The sequence below is a fragment of the Spodoptera frugiperda genome, chromosome 13 (assembly GCF_023101765.2).
Source record: "Spodoptera frugiperda isolate SF20-4 chromosome 13, AGI-APGP_CSIRO_Sfru_2.0, whole genome shotgun sequence".
NCBI lineage: Eukaryota > Metazoa > Arthropoda > Insecta > Lepidoptera > Noctuidae > Spodoptera > Spodoptera frugiperda.
Window position 1 is genome coordinate 8,130,578 of NC_064224.1, and position 24,106 is coordinate 8,154,683.

The 24,106-nt window shown below is 33.6% G+C and overlaps 1 protein-coding gene across 5 annotated transcripts in view; it reads right to left on the reverse strand.

The window, feature by feature from the left end:
- Nucleotides 1–24,106, reverse strand: part of LOC118270242 (mushroom body large-type Kenyon cell-specific protein 1) — a 195,365-nt gene that overhangs the window by 48,511 nt on the left and 122,748 nt on the right. The window contains exon 1 of one of the 5 annotated variants that reach the window (XM_035585702.2): nt 16,487–16,837. The exons of the other annotated variants lie outside the window; for them this stretch is intronic. Within the exon in view, the coding sequence (XP_035441595.2) occupies nt 16,487–16,511 (25 nt within the window). The 5' untranslated portion in view covers nt 16,512–16,837. Of the gene's footprint in view, nt 1–16,486; nt 16,838–24,106 lie in introns of those variants that run through there. 5 annotated transcript variants of the gene reach the window in all.

The window sequence follows — 24,106 nt, forward strand, 5'->3', positions numbered from 1 at the left end:
CTGTAAAAGTAAATTATTTCAAAGACACAACACATAAACCTCTCATTAAATACAATCTAACATTAAAACAAAACAAAGTAAAACAATTTTTCCACCTCATTACCGTTGCTTTCAAAAAAAAAACTGAAGTTTTGTTCGAATACCGGTACAAATGATTTGCTCATGAGATTTTTTAACCAAAGTGACTAAAGTTAACTGAAGTAGAACCTGCACAGGTTAATATTATAATTAATGGACGCTACAGACTCTTATAGCGTGGAATAATAAAAAAATAATTACATATTAGACTTGCTTCCAAGTAATTCGTAGTGGGTAATGTGTTTTGAAAGTAAGAACTATCTTCGGACCGTGATCTCCTGTGTATGGGGGGTGTCTGATTGTGGTGCGATTTGGTGTTTCTCTTATGGCGGTATTTTTGTAGTTAATGGTGTTTTTTTTTTGTGATTGGAGAGTATGTTTTTGATCACAGAGGAGCATATAGAGATAGAGGAGAGAGAATTTTGATCAATTTCTAATTATAAGTTTGAAATCGCTAGCCGGCATTGAGCAAGCATAGTGATTAATGCTCAAACCTTTTCTGTTCGAGAAGAGGCCTTTGGTCAGCAGTGGTTACTTATAGGCTGTTGATGTGATGTTAAACAATATTAGTTGTGTTGCCAATTGTATAAATTTATTTTAACTGTAATGCTTATCAAAATTTAAAATAAAGTTAAAATATTGCCAAGAGATTAACTATTTTTTTTATTACGTAAAATTGTCGCCTATGAAATATTTATTAACATTTTTTAAACCTATCAAATTAAATAAAATACACTTCTCTGCATCACCGATCGGTGGACTGGTATACAATGCCATTCGGGATTAGGCCAACAATATAATTATAAGATACTTTAAAAAAAGTGTTAACGAAAATAAAAAAAGCGAATGACGCTGCAAAATCACCACCATCACCATCATTCATAGTTTAAATCATCATCAAAGTACTCCACACAAACACAAACAGAAACAAAGCTATGCACATTGCACATTGAATAACAAATCAAACGGTGAAGCTATTTTTTACAAAATTCTCTTGCAACCCGACCCACGCTCATTGACTAGTGTTAGCAGATTTTGATGTTCCCGTGGGAACCTGCACTTTTGACACGGACTTACAAGTCCGTCTAGTCATCTAGTTGATTATTTACTGACAGACAGACAGAAAGAATGATTTGTATAGCTACTAGCTGACCCAGCAAACGTTATTTTGCCTTATACATTATTTGTAGAAAATAGATAGTAGCGGATTCTCAGACCTACTGAATACGCATATAGAATTTGGTAAAAATCGAGAAAGATGTTTCGGAGGTGGAAAGCTGATATATTAGATTTATTTAGAATTCTATGTATCGTTTGTCTTAACTATAGGTAATCGTAATTTAGTAGTTTTTTTAGTTTGTATTGTTTTGTTTAAATACACATTGTAGTTTGTCAAATTACTAATAAAGAGGAGATTCTAGGTTCGGTTTATTCGTAGGGTATAAAAGCTTACAGTTAATATTAGATTGTGAAAATATCAGTAGCGGCACAGAGTTCAGAATCTTACCAAGTACTTAGGTACTAGGTATAGCAATCTCAAAATTCACTAGGTACCTAACAGAAATGATGCATAAAACTAAACCTAATAATTACAGAAAATCGTGTATTTAAAATAAATAGGTACCTAAAACCAACACTAAACCAGTTTAACTATAAAACAACAGAATAAAACAAATGACAACTTAACACAGAAGCCTATAAACAAGTCATATAGAAATAACTAAATAATTTCAATTACGTAGGTCGTAGGTACTTTTAAAAATGTTGTTCAAGGGATGGGCAGTATGATAGAGGCGCATAGACAAAGGATGAAACGTGTGTTGACTGTGGATAGGCTAAAACTGCGATTGGACAGCTCTATCTCAAGGTCGCAGTGAGTCAGAATGCATTTGTGTATGCGTGTTTTAATGTTGGCGCGAGATGTAAGAGGTAGCGGGGAGTTTTAGCGATTCTTGTGTCAACTGATGGGCCTAAAATTTATAAAAGAATTGGTTCCCGATACTTCTGTATATGCTTCTGTTTACATAACTGAGACCTTTTTCTTTTGTTGACTGGGGAAACCTTCAGAAGGCGTCTAGGTTTTTGAGGAAAAAACTAGGGAGTGTGGGATTTTTACTTCACTAAAATATATTCCCGGTGGCCATCATAAACCTATTGTATGAAAGATACGTCAAATAATCTTCCAGTTACAACTAAATTTAAAGTAGCGGAACGATTGTAAGCTTAATATGATTAAAATATGTAAGAAACGAATATGAAAGTAGTCGGCAAGGAATATAATGTAGTTGTGGCAGCCTTAATTGCTTATATTATTATATAAAAATTGAATTGAACAATAATATCACAATCCAACTTTGTACAAAGAGGCAAGCGTTACACACCATCATTTTCATTCATCTACCCATATCTATCATTAACAGTAAACCTTTTTGGTGACACATTAGTTCCTTTGTTACTAGAAACGAAACACAAAAAAAGAAATCTTAGTCATCACACTCCAAAATCAGACCAAATCACTCATCGCACTTATAAAGCCATCGCTTGCCAAAAGGATGTGAATCATACAGTTTCGTAGACATCAGAATCTGGGTGAAGGTTACCAAAACAATCTCATATAAGTTTAGATGTAAAAATGGTAAACATTGTTAGAATGAGTCAGTTTGATCGAACAATGATTCGTTAGGAAATTTCTGAATGATATTGTGAGGAAACAAAGGTAGTTGAAACTATAATAACGGTACTTTATTATGATATATCATCCGCTGGGACTTACAAAGAATAAAATGGAATCCAAGTGTGATGAAGACATATTAGAATCTGTGAGTTTTACATTGTATAACCTTTTTTTCAGGGGGATAATCATTCAATGGCTTCTCTCGCCTTGGACGATGCGAGAGGCAGTGTCAGACTCTTACTGACTAAAAAACAACCCGTTCCTACTCCTGCTTTTCGAGCTGGAGCCCCGGTAAACCTGCTAGGTAGTCCGCAGCTCCAGATCAGGCACCAGCCCTATTGGGCTCCACCTGGGATGGCATATTGAGTACGCTCGGTTCTAGACTTTGATTAAGCAAAGTTTTTTTGAGTTATAAAAGTAATTTTTATTATATTATTTTTTATTAATTATCAAGGAGCTTCTTGACACGTGTAAGAAAAAAACAATATTCAAGCTTTAAGGCCTTTGCTAACCAGATGTAGGCAATTAGCAAGATTTATAAGCCAGTATGACGGAAGTTATATCATTTTATTATCTTGTAAACTTTAGGTAAAAAGTCAGTTTGTAACATAGACCATACGGTAAGTGATTCAACGCGGAAACAGCCGATGTCCTTGTTCGGCAGAACGCGAATATGCGCGTGGAATTGCACATATTATTCGCTTTTAATTATCATTATTAAACAATGTCCTTCTCCGGTCTTGGTGCATTAGTTTCATGATTTTTTTCTAGCATCATTATGGCTTCAAGTCGTTGCCTTATAAGGATACGTCTTGATGTTTATAGTAGATATTCGCATTCACAAGACATGACATGCTCGCGCAAACAACAAAAAGTTAATCGAAGTATTTACGTCGACATGTTGCCCTTGAAAAATCTTTGTAAATAAATATGTATGAGGATTTGTGAATATTTGCGATGATATTGCTATTTTATATCAATGATGATCTTCAATCTTGCGCATACGAGATGGCGCTTGAGATACGTTGCTCATATGAGTCCAATAGGCTACTTTCCTACTAGTCAAATTCAATACTTTTATCGAAACGTCAAAAACGATATTTTCTATGAATTTTGTATGAAATACACACTTATGACGTCATAAGATTTTTACGTCAAATAGCACACTTATTTTCAGAAAATTAGCTATAAAAAGTCGAAAATTAAGTAGATCATCAAATCCGTGAATGAAAGTGTGATTGTTTTTTAATATCCTATTGTAATGAAAAGTGGAAATAATTTATTTTTTACTGAGAAAACTACTCAATTAGTTCAACTGTCACATGTTTGACATTAGCAAAATATACTATTGAACCATAAGCTTGCTTAAGAGCCTCCAGCCAGAAGCGTCGTTAATTTAGTTCAAATAAATATGAAAAATTCTAGCTTTGTTTTGTCACCTTGACAGATATTATAATACTATATTTCTTATCTCAATGACAAATAGACTAAGGTTTATGAAACTGTCATTTAGACAGCCTTTAGACTATAAATTAATATCTATTTTGCATACAATTAATTATTAGATTATTAATTTTCTTGCCTTGATTTTACCCAAGGAGAAGAATTGAATACTATTCTGTGTTTTATAGCTAGCAATCTTAATTTTTATTTACTTATAATAAATAGCCTGAGATTAAATGTAATACCTAACCATGATTATTGAGTCTGTATTAAAGATGTTTTTAACAAGTTTATACTAAGTATTTATTATATTTTTAAAACCTAATAATGTAATAATTTTGTGGAAACATGGCCAATATGTATTTAAATTATTTTAAAAGTAAATAATTTTTTTATGGTATAAGCCGGTAAACGAGCATACGGATCACCTAATGGTAAGCAATCGCCGTCGCCCATGGACACCTGAAACACTACAGGCGTTACAATTAAAAGTGCGTTGCTAGTTTTTTGGGGGTTAGGAATTTAAGGGTTCACACTTACACAAATTACTGAATGATTGCTTACCATAGGTGATCCGTCTGCTCAATTGCCGGTTTATACCATAAAAAAACAAATCTCACATTCCTTAATCCATCTCATCACCATAATAATATCAGTCAAAACTGAACATACAACCTCCCAATGACTTTCAATTTCTTCGTCGTACAAGTAATAGAAGATTCTCGATGCAAATGTACCCATAGTTTAATGAACGCAAAAAATAAAAAGGCTCGCAAGACATATGCCAAAAGGAAACAGGTTCTGTGCCCGTGCAAGACAATTGTTGGCCGGATGTAAGCTAGTACTCAGGCTGCAGTACTTGATTTTAATACTTTATCTAGATTATTGCTGAGGTTGAGTATAGGGTTTATAAAAAGGCTTTAGGTCCTTATTATTAGCTGTTGATGGTTTTGTTTTTTAAATGTCGGTATGGGTTTTTTGTTCCACGTGGTATGCTTAGAGGATCAAAGAATTTAATATCAGCAACTATCGCACTCAGAGACATTTAATGATTACTTAAACTATTCCTTAGTAACGAATTTGTATCAAAACCAACTAACTCTAACTGACGGACTAATTAGATGTTTAATTTTCGTAACCCGTCATCATCCCTCCCTATTGCTAAGGACTGGGTTAAGTAACTATTAAATGACTCTGAGGACGGTGGTAAATGTAAAAAAAAATAGGGAATTAATCGAAGTTACAATCTTATGGTAGGACTAATCGACAAATGACATTTAAATGATACTTCAATGAGTGAATAGAAAACTCAATGAATGGGTTTGACATAAGTTTTGACATATTCTGTCGAATGTCAGTGTCAATACTTTGTCTAGTCTATTCAGCCATTAGTCTTTCGGTAATATATATATATTTTATTATCTCGGTATATATTATCTCGGTAATAACTGGTAGCTTATACAGTTTGTATTAAAATATCAGTTTATTGCACAGTGGTTCAAAAATGTTTGTTAACAACACAATTATTAATGACGTAAGTTTTCATAGCATCATTTTTAAATCAATTAAATAAATATGTAATAAATTCTTTTTGTACCTATGAATGGGAAGGATATAACCATTTATTTTAAAATTAATAGTTATGTTTTTAAAGCAAAAACCTTGCATGTTTTTAGACAATTTCCGATCCACCATTTAGATAAACTTAACACATTTTTATGGCAGGTAATTGTCTCATAAAATAATAGTGTTTTAATTCCCGAAAATACTTTAAATTTACCCTTTCATGTTTATGTTTGTATACTTCTATAACACTGATTATATAATGGCATGCTAGAAACTGTAAATAAGGTCCCTTATACGTGACTACTTGACTATATCAATTACTGAACAAAAAATAAACTTAATACTACCAAGCATGAGGTAACAGCTCCTTACCTCATACTTCAATTGTCGGACCTATGTCGCCATTTAATATTCACGCGAATTAATGAAACGCAACGAGAATTTGCGAAAAAAACACCATAAAAAAACTTTATTACCATGAAACATTGTTTATCTATATACCATCACAGTTGTGTAACACGCAACCACGCGTACACATGGTAAAAAATAAAACCCATCGATCATAGCCTATGATAACAATTATAATTGTTAAAAAAATTACTAACTTTATCGCCTTGACCAATGAAAACAACCGAAATACATGACAGCCAATGAAGAAACAGAATTATAAAAATAAAAAAAAACTCTATGACATAAAAAGGTTATAGACCCCTGGAATCGAACGCAGGCTATTTGAATGAGGAATTAGAATAAGATGGCAAAAAATATGAGCATTAGAAAGAACGGTGCGACCACTGTGCAAGCGAGACGGCCGATATACGCGGGACGCGATTGGCTGACCGCTTTTTATGCCTTAGTTCCCCTAATCTTCATTTCGAACAACATCTGCTACGCTAATGTTTATTCGAAATAGTTCTTTAAATTTATAGTATTAAGATCTCATTTGCAATTCCCTAGATGGGGGTTTTGTAACATTTTCCCAGTTATCTATTGCGCGGTCGTTGCACGCAAGTTGTTATTTCAATTTTTAATACATCTCTCATCGAATGGGTTCCATTTAAGGTCAGCGTTTGTTGGAAAAAGGCCCACAATGTTTTTTAAATTATAATTTGTTTTTGCCGGTCACCTATTGGTCGGCAGATGGGCATAATAATGGCTGGAGGGTATGTTTTTGTCCATCCTTTTAGTTGAATCTAATTTATGAGGGAATCTTATAAGGAAGTTGGCCATACGCCGTGTTCTAAGATGGGTAGGTACACATAAGTGAGATTAGTTGTGTAGAGGATAGCAATTTTTATATTTATTGAAATTTTAAATAATGTTGAACAATAAAGCATATTAGGTATTCTAAAGTAATGTTGCTAAAACATTAATTCATGTTTAAATTAATTTGTATTTTACTCATTTAAATTTCGCATGAAAAAAATCAAATGACATATTTTAATAAAAACTTGGGACTTTACACTAAACAATTATAAGTATAATTTTCCTTTTTCAATATATTAAAACCGTTCGAAGTAAGTTTTCAAAACAATATGTCAATATGTTATGTTGACGCATGTTAATCGTTTTACCTAGAAGTCATTAAAATGAATTTACAAAATGCAATATTTACTATTTCAAAAAACAAGGAAACAAATTCAAACAAATAAATGTATTATAATGCAAATATAGTGTTAATTAAAATGTTTAATTAAAATAGTCAAAGTACCTATATTTCTAGTCATTAAAACCACCTTTTAGGTCTGATTAGTTTTTTAATGAATATTTAATCATTCGTATTTAATATTTTAGTATAACTTTAAATAGTTAAACTTTTTAACATATACTACTTATTATAAATTGATGCATTAAATTAACATGTATTATAATTAAAATGATAGAATTTATATAAATTACTATTTTTATGACAAGGCATAAAATATAGATAGAACTAATCAATAAGCATTTTGAAAAAGTCAACTCTATTTCTCAAAGGTGCAAAATTAGATACGTGTCTCTCTAGGGATGTGCCGTAACAGGCGTTGCACCATGGGGGCTCCGGAGCAGGTCTATTAAAAGACTCAGTGCTCCTTACAAGTGCTAGGAGTGGCCACCGAGGTGGTTTTAGTGAGGTAAAAATCACATACTCCCTAGTCTTTCTCTCCAAAAAGCTAGACGCCTTTTGAAGGTTTCCCCCCGTCATCAAAAAAGGTATCTAACCTAATTTTACACATACCCAAATAGTTAGTATTCAAAACATATTTGAAAAAGGTACCTAAGTCTATAAAACAACAAAATGAGAAAAAATTGTAACAACAAATACATTTTTCCCAACCCTAATATCTAGCTGTCACCTGTCACAAATGACACATCGAAACGTCAATACCAATAAGCATAAATTCAACACAATTTGTAATATTGTCATCGTACAAAAAGAACTATTTCCAACTTGAAATAAACTAGATATAAAACACATACATAGCCAATAAATACAGCGATCAAAAGAAAAGATACAAAAATTACAAATGTACCTATTACTCCAATTAGCTTCGAAGTTTCCAACTAGAGCCGCCCTGAACGTGGAACGAATAAATTATATCGATAAAACTGTTTGTATCGATACTATCGATAGAAACTGTTTCGATATTTTTTGTGGAAGGTTACGGCGTGTGCGCAGCTAACGGGTTCTATGGTTAGTTGTGTAGTTTTGAATGATTATAGATATTTACGTATGACTGATGTTATTATATTTTTTAAGCCGAAGTATTGGTTTGAAGTACTAGTTGAAAATACAAATAGAAATTTCCCATTGAATGGAAATCATCCACAATTTTTACAACCATAATGTAACACCTAATTTCTTCATTAAATTCGTTTAGAAGTTTTGACCAGAGGTCCATTATAAGCGTCATCAGATCGTCTTTATCCATTACTGGATATAAGCTTCTACACTAGCATGCCACAAAGATTGATCTGTTCAACAGAGATCACCTAATTCAACGGAGGCAAACGATAATAAGTAAAATTTCTAAACTAAGACACTACTTAACCTGGAAATACCCAATAGCACGACTAGAGCAACCCAACAAATCATATCACAGTTCAAATTGACAATAAAGTCCATTGATAACAAGGTGTTGTTAGACCCCACGCGTTCTTACTTACTTCCTACAGACCTCCAGACTATTTTTACGACTTCCACCATGGTTTATGATGTACCACAATTTAATGCTTACATTCATTATTCTTTTATTCTAGAAACTTCTGTTTACAGGTTGAATAGGTATGCCTCTTAATACGAATGATTCTAAATGGGAACTCTTTTCAGGAGCTACGGTCTGCCTAGTGGGTTACCGGGGCTCCGGCTTGAAAATCAGGAGTAGGAACAGGGTGGTTTTTAGTCAGTAAGAGTCTGACACTCCCTCTTGTCTCACCCAAGGTGGGAGAAGTCATTGGATGATTTTCCCCCCTTAAAAAAGTGGAAACTCTTTTGAACATGTTGAGTAGCGCTTGATGGTTTCGAATTGAATTGTTGCTATTGTTGATTTGGGTGACAATGTTGTGTAAGATTTTACACTAAGGCTTGTATATGATGAGCTAAAATACCATTACTGAATTTTTATCAATTATAGAAGAATGAAATCATCAAACTCTCCGTTAAAAGATCTAAAACATCTTTTAGCTCCAATCTCCATTTTGTTCCAGAACTTTCGATACGTAGAATCACTCAAAAATTCATCGATACACTACAAAACGTTCGGTTTACAAAGCATTAGTCAGTAATTATAGTTCGTAGCCTCCATGGTGTTTCAACGGCTACTGTTTAAAGTATTAATCATACAGAGATTAGAGCTAATGTAACCTATGTTATTACTCGCCATTACACCATTTATAACTACCATGAGATTGATTGAAAACCAACCGACATTAATACTCGGGCGTGTATTGTTGTGACACGGTCGATTGTTGATATTTTGTTTTTTTTTTATATAGTTTTTGTTTGTTTGTTTGTATGCTGTTTTCTAATTTATTTAAAAGAATAAAAATAGGCTAACATTATTTAGACACCACTGACAAACGTCGTGAGCGATCCTGGGCTTATAATTTCTAATAATATCTTTGAAATCGACAACCCGCATTTGACAAGCGTGGTGATTAATGCTCAAACCTTCTCCGTGTGTGAGCAGTGGCAAGTCTTTGGTCAGCAGTTGCCACATATAGGCTGTTGATGATGATATCTTGGTTAATGTCCTAGATGAGAGCTATGGAGAATTGTATTTCTTTTTCGGTTTCTCTTTTATTTGTCTTTTTCATGTCATCATCTTCTCCCATTCTCTTCTATTTTGTCACCTTTCACATTGTCCATCTATACTTCCTTTATTTATCATTTAGTTGTCTAGGTGTCTTTCATATTTTCGAAATTCTACACAACATTTTCTACTATTACTTAAGGCAACTGTCACTTGTTTTGACACCTTTGAGACAGGTTTTGTGACATAAGCAAAGGGATCAGCATGACATGTGTGTCCAAAGTACTTCCTTCTTTTTTTACAAAACTCCTTTATAGTCAAGTTCTCCCATTAGAATACTATAGATATTTTCTAAGCAGGTGCCATCGTTTCCGAATGAAAATTAAATACAATTACTGATAATCGCATCACATGACATTTAACTAAGTAGGTGCAGGGGTGCCAACGTAATAATGTTACGCGTCAATGGACCCGCTTGCAGCTAACAAATGCATGTTTTTTCAACGTTTTGTAAGAAAATTATGCGATTAGAATAATTAATGGAGTGATCGAAGCGAGATAGGTATGGAGTACCGAAGTTCTTCACATAAAATGCGAAGAATACTTAGGATTTCTACATATAAAGAAAAAAGTATTAAAAATAAATAGCAAAGAAGTTAATGTATTTTATTTTTCTAATAAAACGTAGAGAATTCAGTAAAAATAAAAAGAAAGATCTATAAAAATAATGGCTGGCATTAATATAAGTAAAACCTCTTTTCTTTAAACAAAACTGAAATAGAAAAACCACATATCACTTCATAGATTCTTATCTTTCATTTGAAATAGCAAAAACTATTGTACCTCACAAGACGAGGCATGGCGTGATCACTTTTTGTTAAATAAATAAAGCTTCATTTTCCATTAAAAAATAATTGTTGAGTTTGTTTGGCGTTTCTTCCCAGGAACCGAAGTGAATAAATAGTCTATTATGGAATAGCATAAGCCTTGACATAAGTTGTCAAGCCCATACATTGTTTTTCTGTCCATTTCAATTCGACTTCACTACATAGTATAAACAAAGTCGCTTTTTCTGTCCCTTTGTATGCTTAAATCTTTAAAACTCCGCAACAGATTTTGTAGCGATTTTTTTAATAGATAGAGTGATTCAAGAGGATGGTTTATATGTATAATACATGTCTAATATATCACCATTGCACCTATACAAAGCTGGGGCGAGTCGCTAGTGAGATCTAATAATGTAATTTCTTTAAAGCTAAAATTTATAGGTAAACATAAACAACACAAACAACACAAAAACATAATAAATAAACTTTGATATACGAAAACTATTCACTGTCTATTCTACCAGTTATACTTAGAGATTTTTTAATACTATTGAGTAAAAAAACGATTAAAAAGTAATAAATTAAAAAATACCACTTAAAAAATTTAATCCATACAACTTAAGTTTCAAACCTGACATCAAAGTATTCTGTATTCTGTTTCTCACGGTGTCTCTCGCGCATCGATGCGTAACGTGCCCGCTACCTTATATCATTACTACAAAACTAATTGTACACAATTAGAGCGCCTTTCTTTTTAGATTGCAGCTTAAGTTTCCAAGTGGGGCTGACGACAAATGGGGCTTGTTTCTCAAAACTCAACTGGTTGTAGTTTGGTTGTCTTTTGTTTTTTTTCTTCTTTAAGTTGGCACTATTGTTTGGATGTCATTTTCGGGAAAATAGTACTTTACAAAATATTACTTTACAATATGTGCACCCAAAGAAATTACAGTCAGTAATAAGACCACCTTTGTATCCATATACTTATTAATATTTCTTTTTTGCATTCGTTTTAATTTTTGTAATAAAGATTATTTAAATCTATCTATCGAAAATAGCTTTTTTTGAAAACTTTAGATTAAATGGAGATGGTACCTATAACTATGTTGTTTTAATTGTGTGAGGTAGTTGTGTTGTGACTAAAAGACAAAATACTGCTGTACTGTGTACTCTATTCTAGAAATATCCCTGAAAACAATTGAGGTACCCACGCATTCAAACGATACACTAATAAAAAGCGGAGCTATTTTATAACACTCATGTCTATTTCACATCAAATATTTTCAAAACATATCACAATTATAATAGTTTTAAACAGACTAATTTTTAACAAAGGCATTGGGAAACCGAGTCTACGAAATGCTTTCATAATATTATGTATAACTTACAGTTAATCATGTAAAAACCAATTGAATAGATGACTGGGCCGCAGGTGTTAGTTATGCAATAATTAAACCACTCAACTATTTTAATATAAGCAGCCATTGTGGCAAGTTGCCGGCTCTGATAGCCATTGACAACAAAACTTTAGCGAAACTATTTTCATTGAAATTGTTTTGGTATTTAAACTACACGTTATTGATTTTATTCGCGGTTAATACTGTGCAGTTGGAAACTTTCGGATAGCCGTACCTCGCTCGTGTTGGATGTTAAATAAAAGCCGCGTGTGTTCGGATATGAAGACGATGTTTAATGAGCGCCGGCCGAAGCTTGAGCAACTTTTCAACGTTGCGGACTTAGTTTCTGTTAGTTAGGTAACTTAAACTTGATTTGCGTAAAAGCAAATTTTCCACCGAACATGCTACCTCTAACTTTAATCTCACAGACATAAGATTAACTCTCCAACGCTCCCCGTCCACAATTGCAAAGTTACTGTAAATAATCGCATAATAAACACCGATTTCTTTTCTTTTACAATATTTTAGAGCCAATCCGAAACTATTCTATAATGTGTCTTAAATTACTTTATAACCGGCACGAAATTAAGCACGCCTCACACACAACGACTGCCTAAGAACCCATAATTTAATAGTTGAACGCAACCATAACTCGTAATTTCACAATGTTGGCATCACTGCCTAATGACAGTTGGAAGCGCGCGCAAATTCCAAAATGGCGGCCGCAATAAAGAAATGATGGTGCGTTTCGAATCACACCGAATTAACTTCTTTTGTTAACTTGAACTTGTTGTGGGGAAAACTATGTTTCCGCGTAATGCTCAGGAAAATTACTTATTAAGATTAATAAAACGTGACATCATCGAATGCGTGTAATAAGAATCATTGTTTTCCGCAAAGGTTGAGAAAAACGGCAATGGAAAACGTTTATAGAAGTATTTAATATTAATGTACGAGGTAAATATAACGAAACGTAAACGTCAAACTACGTTCGTGACTGAAATTATTGCTTTTTTTGTTTGGGGATTTTCCATCTTGGTTCAAGGAAAAACGTAAGACAAACAAATTACTTTGGGAATTACGAGAAACAGTCACTTGGTACTTACACAACATTTAGTAATTTATATATCTAACTACCTTTGATTCTACGAACCAACTGAATTTTAACTAAACTTCCTCATCTCCTCAAGTTATAGTAGAAAGATTTTCTAACAAATTCGGGTTTTCTCAGCAAATTTTCCAAGAACTGAAGCCATTACCAACATGTAAAAATGTCGTCATCCTAACCTACAAGAGAAAATGTCTACACTTAATTACAAAGTCAATCAAAACTAATGTTTTTCTAAGAGATGGCAATCTCTCAGCGTCCGTAGTTCACAGATGGTGGGTAGATTAAAGATCGGAAGGTCAAAGACTTTCCATCGCCTAAATAGAGAAAGCATTCAAGGAGACATTAGAAAATAATACGCCGTAATATATCATTTGGAGAATGTTGCTCTTTGATCTTTAGGGGCGACGCCTAAAGAGAAAAAGTTTTCGCTTATAATAATATCGATAGACAGTTTCGGCATTCATTGTTTTGTGAAGTTCGAAAATAGTTGAGTAGTTGAGAATTTTGGTGGTGCAAAAGTTTTAAGTAGCAATGACAGGAGTATTTGGTGAATCGAAATATGTACTTTGTGCTGCTGTATTTCAGTGTTTTAATAAGCCTTAAAAAAGAAACAAACTGAGGTTTAATATACTGATATTGACATTTCTATTGCAAGGTGCGTTTCTTGCAGTTGTATCAAATCTCCATTAAATTTGGAAACATGGAAAACTCGCGACAATCTAAAACTGGACTGTGGGCTTCCTGTACATAGGAGTGCCATAATCTTCGTGCTTAGCAGGCAGGTTTTAGTTCGCAGTTGCTTCGATCAATGTGTAGTCGACCGGCTATCACCATTATATACCTACTATGCTTTCAGAACTTATTTTAAACAACCACGTAGTAATTTAGGGAAGTGCTAAAACTTATGTCCTAAATTAATTAAAAAATGGGTGTAATTCTTAAACAGAAACCTACGTACTCCCAGTTTATGGGTAGTAATAGTAGCACACAGCACTTTTATGGGCTTTATTTACGAGCAGAAGAAATTTAATTACGTTTGTGGTTTTATCGAGTTAGTTAAACATTTTTGGATAAACTTACGGAATAAGGAGATTAAGAATTAAGGTCTTTAGTGGACGGTTTAAAGAATTAACAGTTTTAGTTTGATGTAGAAAATTCGAGTGTGTGTTGATGTTGTAACTTCTCTTTCGCATTAGGTTTAACCTATGTAATGATAATGAATTAAATACGAAATAACTAATGATGACCGATCCTTATTAAAAAGATAGATTTATGAGACACGTAAATACAGTTTTAAGGTATGTTTCAACACCTCTAGTTCAGTGTTTATTAAAATAGCAACAGCGGGTTACCGGGGCTCCGGCTCGAAAAGCAAGAGTAAGAACGGGATGGTTTTTAGTCAGTAAGAGTCTGACACTCCCTCTAGCCTCGCCCAAGGCGGGAGAAGCCATTGGATGATTTTCCTTCCCCAAAAAAATAAAATAAAGCTGATAGTTAAACATAAGTATCTTCTTTAGAAAATGTGTTTATAGCAGAAGTTCGACAATGATGGAACTGGTCCTTATTTGTCTATTATCAAAGAATTAATTAACACAAAATAACATCCGTATAAATAACAATGCAACTAGCATAACATATGCCAAGTTAGTGCATAGTGCATTGGGAAAACCGCGTTCTATTGCAATTAATAATGTACCTACTGCACAAATATGTTAGGTTCGAATTCTAGCCAATAGCGAAACGATAAGTCGGAAAATATTAAATTAATAATTACTTACCTATTCGTTTTAGACCGTATTTTCCGGTATGAACAAGTCTATGCATGTTTAATGCATTAAAACTAGTTAAAAGATTAATATTCTTATGATTTTACATTAATATAAGTGTTCCTCATCAATTTACTGTTGAAATATTATATGCTTAAATATTTGATGATTCTGGTTATAGCGGAATTCAATCTCGATCTAACTTATTGTTACATACATAGAAGATTAATTGATACACATGTCACATCAACAGCCTATAAGTGGCCACTGCTGACCAAAGGCCTCTTCTCACACGGATAAGATTTGAGCATTAGCAACGCTAGCTCAACGCGGGTTGTCTTTTATTGAAATAGGTAATTCATCAGAAATCATAATTTCGCAGTGAATCTCAAGTGTCCAATATTATTCTATGTGTTGTGCAGATAATAAATTTCTGCATATTGTTTAGTTGACTTTGATCTATGCTTTTTACTTTAAAGCCTAGATTTGGACTCAATATCTATAACCAGCTTGACGATAGTCGCCAAAATCATACAGTAAGTTATGTCACACTATCCAAAACTTATTTTAAGTTAAAATATGAAGTTAAACATCAGCTGTACTGCAGCACATGTTCGTTGGCCATGACACAGTATCGTTACGTGCGCGTTGCACGAATGCGCTCTATCTATGCTTATCTATGCGCACTTTTGTTGACACCCTTGTGAGCGAACGAAGGTCATTTACGTTACATCATGTTTTAAGACCCATAGGGAATTTTAAACTTCAAAATATCGTAGAAACTACTATTTGTATAATACAATAATATAAAGAACTGTTACAGAGATAAAAATTACCATGAATTGAAATTTAAAAAAAATGTTTCGTTCTTTTTGACAGTTGACAGATGACATCCACCATTTTAAATTTAGGCAATATGGCTGAAATGTTTTTTTTTTTTAATAAAGGGTTTTAAAATTGAATAGTGTATTATACCGTTTTAGTGAATGTTATGCAGATATTTTGGAAAAGGTTTTTTTTTAAGTTAATTAGGAATATATTTGTCGTTGTAATAAAATACTTTGTTGTAAGTTCATAAAACAACAATACTGAGAACGCAATTTTGTTTGTTTCAAATAGTTTAGTTAACTGTTTTCCTTCCGGCTAGCTGTTAACTGTTATATTTTAACTGGAACCGATAACTGAAGTACTTTTTAAGGTTATGTTAGGTACTAACATAATGAGCTAATATATAAAAAAATATCGGACACCTACTAATTAGTATAAAATTGTAGTAAATGAAAAAAAAAACAGGATTTTTCGGTTCCCAAAAAAATACATTTTTAGATATTCCAAAAAAATCAATAAAATTGACAGTTATTATTATGTAGTATGTATAATAAAAATCTGACTTACCCAGTCTATACCCCAGTAATTCCATGCACCACAAAAATGTAACAAATAATTCACTATAGCGTCTAAACACTAACTACTCCATAAATGTACAAACTAATATAGTAACGCCCATTTATCATACCAAAAGCGACCAATGCCATGTCAACTAACTTAACAAATTATTTGCCGTCACACCTCCACACTAAACACCCTTAAAACTAAGAGCACAGAGTTGAAAATCGCTCGCAATTCCAGTCAGAGGTTGTTTAGATATCTGTGTATGTGTGTTGATTCTATTGACGCACACTGTCGTAGGTGCGCACGATTGCTTGAATGGGAACGCACACATGTGCGCCGCGCGAGTGTCACGAAATCCAGCCCGTTTCTAGGTTAGATCATGCGCGTGCGTTCGTCATGTGACCATGAGGCTGTGCGGACAGATTTCGTGTTTTCCTTCTTTGAACGCGATTGGTTGTTTAGATTTCAGCCATGTTTGTAAGGTCAGATGATTTGTAATGAAGATTTGTTTGTTTTTGCAACGGAATTGGCCCTAATTGGACTGATAATGGTCATTGCAATTTGTGCGATGATAGATTAGTTTTAGAGTTGAATTTTAATTAAATAGCATAAAAGTATTTTTATTAAGTATTAGCAATTAACTATTTTTTAGGCTTTTCTATAACCAACTATACTTAGAGTCATTTAATGATTACTTAACCCAGTCCTTAGCAATTGTTTTCGATACAAAAACGTTACTACGGAGTAGTTTAAGTAATCATTAAATATCTCTATCTATAAAATGACAGTAAGGGTAGTAAAATGTCCCATAATTATAGGTAATTTCTAAGGTATGTACATAATCATAAAATTGCAACAATATCTTACCATATTATAACAAGCCAAAACACAAATAAACCATCAATAAATCACCATTAAACAACAATCACTTCAAATAAACCACACCACAAAATGGTATAAAACAACCCATTAATGTACATGAGTAAACCGTGATTTTTAGTCAATTTAGTACCTACATATGTCTCACAATAGCTATTATAAAACAAACAAATGCACTCCACACTAAATCAAGGACACTATAGCCAAACTAGGACATAGTGCAAGGACAGGTCTAGTCCAGTAGGACAGTCCCACTAGCCTGCACAGCATGGTGGCAGGATAGTCGACCTTGCGCGCGAGTGGCTGTGGCCTAGACCGCGCCAGAGCGCTTTATTTATGCCCTGCGCCCGCGCAACGAGCCCGCAGACAGATCTTATAGCTTGCACCTAGATAGCTCTTTATAGAATAGGTTGTGCTGTTTATATTACAGTTTGATACAGGCTGTTAGTATTTGGGTATAGGTTATAATAATTAAGCTAAATAAGTAAATAAGAATCAGTGGTCTATAGTTTCTGACTACTTCTAAAAATAGGTTTGCTTTTTAAAAGAAGATGTCCACTTTACGTGACAGGGTGTTTATTATGAAGGAAAGGAAAGAAATAATCAAATTTTAGGTTATTTGAGATTAAAAAAAAACAAATAGATAGATAGGACTCATACAATGTAAAATATCAGCTTTTTAGAAATTGACGGATTAAGGTTATATAGCGACCGTGACTTTATTCTTTTTGAAGGGGAAATCATCCAATTACTTCTCCCGCCTTGAGTGAGGAGAGAGGGAGTATCAGACTAAAACCACTGCGTTCCTACTCCTAATTTTCGAGACCCGCTAGACAGTTTCCAGCTTTGAGAGCGACCACGCAAATCAAAATTAAACCAAATGAGACCAAAACCCTCATGAGATTGTAATAAAACAGTTTTACCCATTTATAAACACCACAACAACTAAAAAAAATTAAACACCCAAATCCCCTAAACCCCCTCAAAAGTAGGTCATACCAAACCAACCTAGGTTCAGACGCTATCAGTCCCTGTTAGCACGAGTCGTTGACAGCCACAATTAGTAGTCGTTAATCAAAATGACAGATAAAACCTCGTTAGTCTATCGTGATGCTATTCAGGTCACCACTGTCATACTTCAACGTCACATTGCAAAAAAAATGAATAACGGAAAAATTAGGTGCGGTTTTGAGTTGTGGCAATTTGTTTTAGGACTTATTAAGTGTGGGAGAGCCATGCTTTGGCAAAAATGGGGCGGCTCGACCGGAGTGACATCACGGCTTGTGTTTTGTAAGTGAGGTTACCGGAGGCCCAATTACACCCCTTCCCAATCCTCGATTCCCCAACAGCCCTTAAATTCCTAACCTCCAAAAGGCCGGCAACGCACTTGTAACGCCTCAACTGTTTCGGTGTCTATGAGCGGCGGCGATTGCTTCACATCAGGTGATCTGTCTGCTCGTTTACTGGCTTATACCATAAAACAGTTGGTCTGTGGTAGTTGTATCTGCGTCGAAAGATACCTATGTATAATTGTGGATATGTGCATTAGGTTCTATACTATTACTTAATTGAGTTGATATATGTGGAGTTTACAGAATACTTGCATTAGATACTATCCTCACAAGAGTTTTAGAAAACAAGTCATAGAGGACGTTTATTTAAGTTTTTGTGACTCCATTATACTAGAAAAATAATGACTAATAAGTAATAATCATTCCAATCAAGATTCTATTTTACGATATTGTTATTATTGCATCAATTTCTCTCAATACAGACTGCGAATATCTTGTAGAAAGTAGTACTCTAAGCCTTTCACTTCGCGTGGAAAAAATAATGTAAAATGTATGATATATTTTGTTAGTAATATATAAAGACTATGTGTATAGCCATTTAGTAATGAATGGTAAAGTAGAATATACATAGTTTGTCACCACCCTTGTTCCTCCCGTGGGTATAATTGGACTTGACTAAGTGACGTTTGACAGGGCTGATGTATCAACACGTTTTAAACACTAACAAACACACATCACTCTAATATTATAAATGTGAAAGTTTGGACGTTTGTCCGTTAATCACGTTGAAACTACTGAACGGATTTTGATGTTTTTTTTTTGGTATTCAGACAAGGTATAAGCTGACTTGGGTGATACGATATTCAGCAGGCGAAACTGTTGGTAGAAATTAGTTAGAAACATAGTAGGGACGTTACAAATAATTGAAATTTAGTATATTTAAATATGTTTTCAAACCATACCACACCATTGCAATGCACATCAAAAACCCCGAGTTATTTAGAACAAATATATCAAACGTTTAACTAGTAGTACCTTGACATAGTTATGGTATCAGTGAAGTGCTAACTTTTAGTTAACACGAAACCTTAACAGTTAAATAGAATGGCCTTGGTATCATCTCACTGGATGAGAGTCGAGGGAGGGTTATTTTTTATATGTATTTGTTTTATATTGAGAGTGGAAAGTTTTGTAAAATTGTCTTTGAACGTGTCATGTTATTTTCTAGGTCTTTATTTCATTTAGAGGATAAACAGACGTAGTTAGGACATTTAGATATAGATTTTTGATAACCGAAGGAATAGTCAAAGTTACACTTATTAGTTACAAGCTTTCTGCTCGCATTTTCGTGGGATAAAACGTAGTATATATGTTATTAAAGACTATCTTCTACCCCTGTTAAACATTTTATCCCGATCCCTTCTGCCGTTTTGACGTGATTGAGTAACAAATATACACACAAATTTATAAACTTTGGCATGCAGCACCTTGAAAAGCAGGAGTAGGTGATTTTTAGTCAGTAAGAGTCTGACACTCCCTCTCGTGTCGCCCAAGACAGGAGAAGTTATTGGATGATTTTCCCCCTTCAAAAAACCTAACTAGTTAGAACAGGGTTTATTTGATTCTTAGTAATAAAAAAATACAATATATTGACTATTTTGTACTTTGACAAAATGTATATGACATTACAGATTGTATTTATTGGACCACTTGACTGCAACCTTCATTGAATTATTGTCTAAGGTTAGAATTTTAAACTGCGCTATTTCTAGCTGTACCTAGACGTGAACTGCATTTTATTTTATGACATCAAGGTTATCGATTTAATGTCATAAGTTTAGTATCTACCGTTTAAAAAGAAATAGCTTGACAATGTCCTTTTAATGAAATACAATATGTTTAGGAAGGAATGCAACATACTACATTTTACAGAGTTTCTAAAGATGGGTTTTATGGGATCCGATGATTTTTTTGGTGATAAATGACAAGACATCGCCGCCTCCGGCTCTGGTTCGAAAAGCAGAAGTAGGAACGAGGTGGTTTGTAGTCAGTAAGAGTCTTACAGTAGCTTTCGCCTCGGCCAAGCCGAGAGAAGTCATTGAATGATTTTTCCCACTCAAAAAAGCACCTCTTATGGGCCTAATACCAGAGGAGTTACAACAAGTGTGTGGTCAGACTATGCATGCTAGCAGTCAGATCTTTGGTTAAAATCTCAATTTTCAACTTCCAAATCTCCATAGACCCTCGATCTATACCTATAGTATTTGGTAATAGAAAATCTCACTTCCTCCATTGCAATACTAGGCAAGTACAATGCATTATGCATTTTGTAAATCACAACAATCAACACTTGGACAGCAAAGGACACAAAACTATTTTCCTCTCATCAATCAGATAGAATTAAGGAAATAGAATAGAAGTAATTTTAAAACAATGGCTTCTAAAATGTTCCCAGCGTGTAACACTTATAGTCAATCTATTGTGTATCTAATAATTCAAGAAATACGGAAACTGGAATAGTCACAATCGCCTTGTACGGACTCTGAATGTTTGATTAAGATCTGCGTTGCTATTTTCCTGATTTGTCTACTTTGATGGGTTTGCAAGGACACTTCTAGTTGCATCTTTAAATCGGTGTTGGGTAATGAGTATTGTTAAAGTTGTTTCGTGTCTACCGGACTAGGAATAAATCTTGAAAATTAAAGCAGTTAGGAATTGTCTTGGTAAGTTCAATAACGAACAATTTCCCGGTCACTTGGTAAACTACTACTTTTGTCATTTATGTAATGAGTTTCTTTTGATAGCTCATCGATTTTATTCACAGTCATATTTTCTAAGCCTTCTGAAGGCTTAGAAAATATGAATGAAATGAAAGAAAATTAAATCACATACAATGACGTGAAATGACATGAAATGACACGAAATGATATGAAATAACTTGAAATGATATGGAATTATATGCTATGAAATGAAACGAAATGAATTTACTATGCAAATAAACCAATCAGGTTTTTATATCTTGTCAAAAATCGAACTTCCAATAAAAATTCTGTCGAATTTTCTGTTTTTTGAAACAGAAAAAGAAAATGGCTACTTTACCAGGCTTAGGCACATATCTAACAATACATACATAATATACAAAACTTATCATAACCAACCATGAGTCAAAATGCATTTCGCTGTAGGGCTGTTATCAACGCCAGCGTGATAAGGGGATTACCACGTCTAGCTCGGTGATAACGTTACATTCGGATTACATACACTAAATATCTTCAACATTAAATAGTCGTAAACACATCATGGCGGTTTTGTCCTCGAAAAAGAGATACAACACAAATGGTGTGTTATAAATCCCATGTAATAGGAGGTGAGCCCATTGCCATAGGTATATTGGGCACAATTTCAGACTCAGTGCTACTACTGAGAAATTTTTGAAACACCGAAAAAGGCCCAGTAATGAGGAGATGAACCTATTGCCATATACTGGGCACATTATCAGACTCCGTGCTAGCACTGAGAAATTTTAGTAACACCGAAAAAGGCCCAGTAATACTTCCCTCGCTTGAATCCAACCCGAGAACCCTTGTCCGTTACCAGTTGCACTTGCGACCACTCGACCAACGAGGCAGACATATCCTATTATAAAGATTTATCAAGAATAAAGACTATCAAAGATACTTAACATAAGGATTAAAATCCACATGACACTACAATGTTATAACCACTAGTTAAACGACTCAATTAACGATACAGTTAAAATGAACCTACAATAAAAAGTGAGTTAAGTTAAATACAGTGATTATAAACCCCCATGTGATTAGCCATTAGCCCTATACCCCATGAATAGATGGATAATTGATAGATGGTTATGTTGCAACTGTCATTTTATTAATATAAGTATAATTATAATGTAGGAAACGTGTTATCATTTTGTAACAATGTAACAGGTTGGTTGGGCTTTTTAAGTAGGTAGATTTTTAATCAAAAAATAATTTGATGAAGGTTTTTGTGTCTTTTTAAATTCTCTAATACGATATAGTCTATTTTCTTTTACGTGGCTATTTAATGACTATTCCTTAGTAACAAATTTGTTCCTAAAACAATAGCTAAGGACTGGGTTAAGTAACCATTAAATGACTGAGTACGCCGGGTAAGAATATTTTCTTTATCTAATTATTTCTTCTTCTAGAAATATTTATATTCGTTTCTTTGTTTCCATTAACGGACAGATTTGAAAAAGTCTCTCATCATTGGAAAAGTATGTTACTTTTTAGGAAGTAGTAGAGGCGACAAGTAATTATAAAAATGGTCCCCCACACACAGAAAACACCACAAAAATCCTTCACAATTAGTTTAGTTATCTAAATTTAGCTCACAGATCGTTGTGGAGTTAAATAAATATGTAATTACATACATATAAGGTATTGGTATCGTCATACAAGGGCACAGCCTTGGTACTTAGATAAATTTACATTATTGCATGCATGACACACTAATGCGTAGTTCACAACAAAAATATTCGGTTTCAAATAATTGGAAAAGTTTTTTTATATAACTCTTTCCCGAGAGGGGTTTGATAAATGTGATATGTTGTAGATGTGTTATGTTAAAGTTTTGAAAAAATCTCACGTTTTATTAGTTAGTTTGAATTAGGTGGGTCATGTAGTTTGGGAATCTTCTTCATGCGAGAAGAGGCTTTGGTTAGCAGTGGCCATTATTAGGCTGTTGATTAAATATAATATATACCTCTAATATGTTGATTAAAGATGTAAAAAGAAACATAATTATATTACTCCCAAAGAGTACGGTACCTACTTTGATGGAGTGAAAAATGTAATAAACTAAACTAAATAGGATAGGATAGAATACTTTAAGTCTAAGTGGTAGAAATCTATTGTACGATGAGTTTTATTCTTTTGTTTAATCATTGTTAATTTAAGCAGTTTAGTACCGTACATTAAAACCTTGTGTCATTGCTCCTTTGAAACTTTCAGCTACTTTGATCTTTCGGTTATATGTTTATCTTATTTTAATTTTTTGCGTATTATATCTAACTACAACTGGAGTACAATATACTTCAGTCCATCTATTGTCAGACATGCTGGCGTCTGACTAATAACGCATAATAGTTAATTTTCTACGCACTATGTCGGGATGTACTCATGTCACTGGGCTATGCGACACAGCACTCAATGTGCATCGTAACGCAGTTTCCTACAATTGCATTCTAAAACTCGTTTAGAATTTAAATAAGACAACAACAACTATAAAATAACTATTTAAATTTATAGATTTGACAGTTAAAAATAATTTGGCGGGTAAAGCCGCCATCTTGGTATTTTTGACAGCTCTAGTCCCGCTCTTTTTTTCTTTTATGCAAATGTTCATGTCATATTCAGCCTTGTTTTGCAAACTATAAATTAATTTATAATAATTAAAATAAATGAGACAT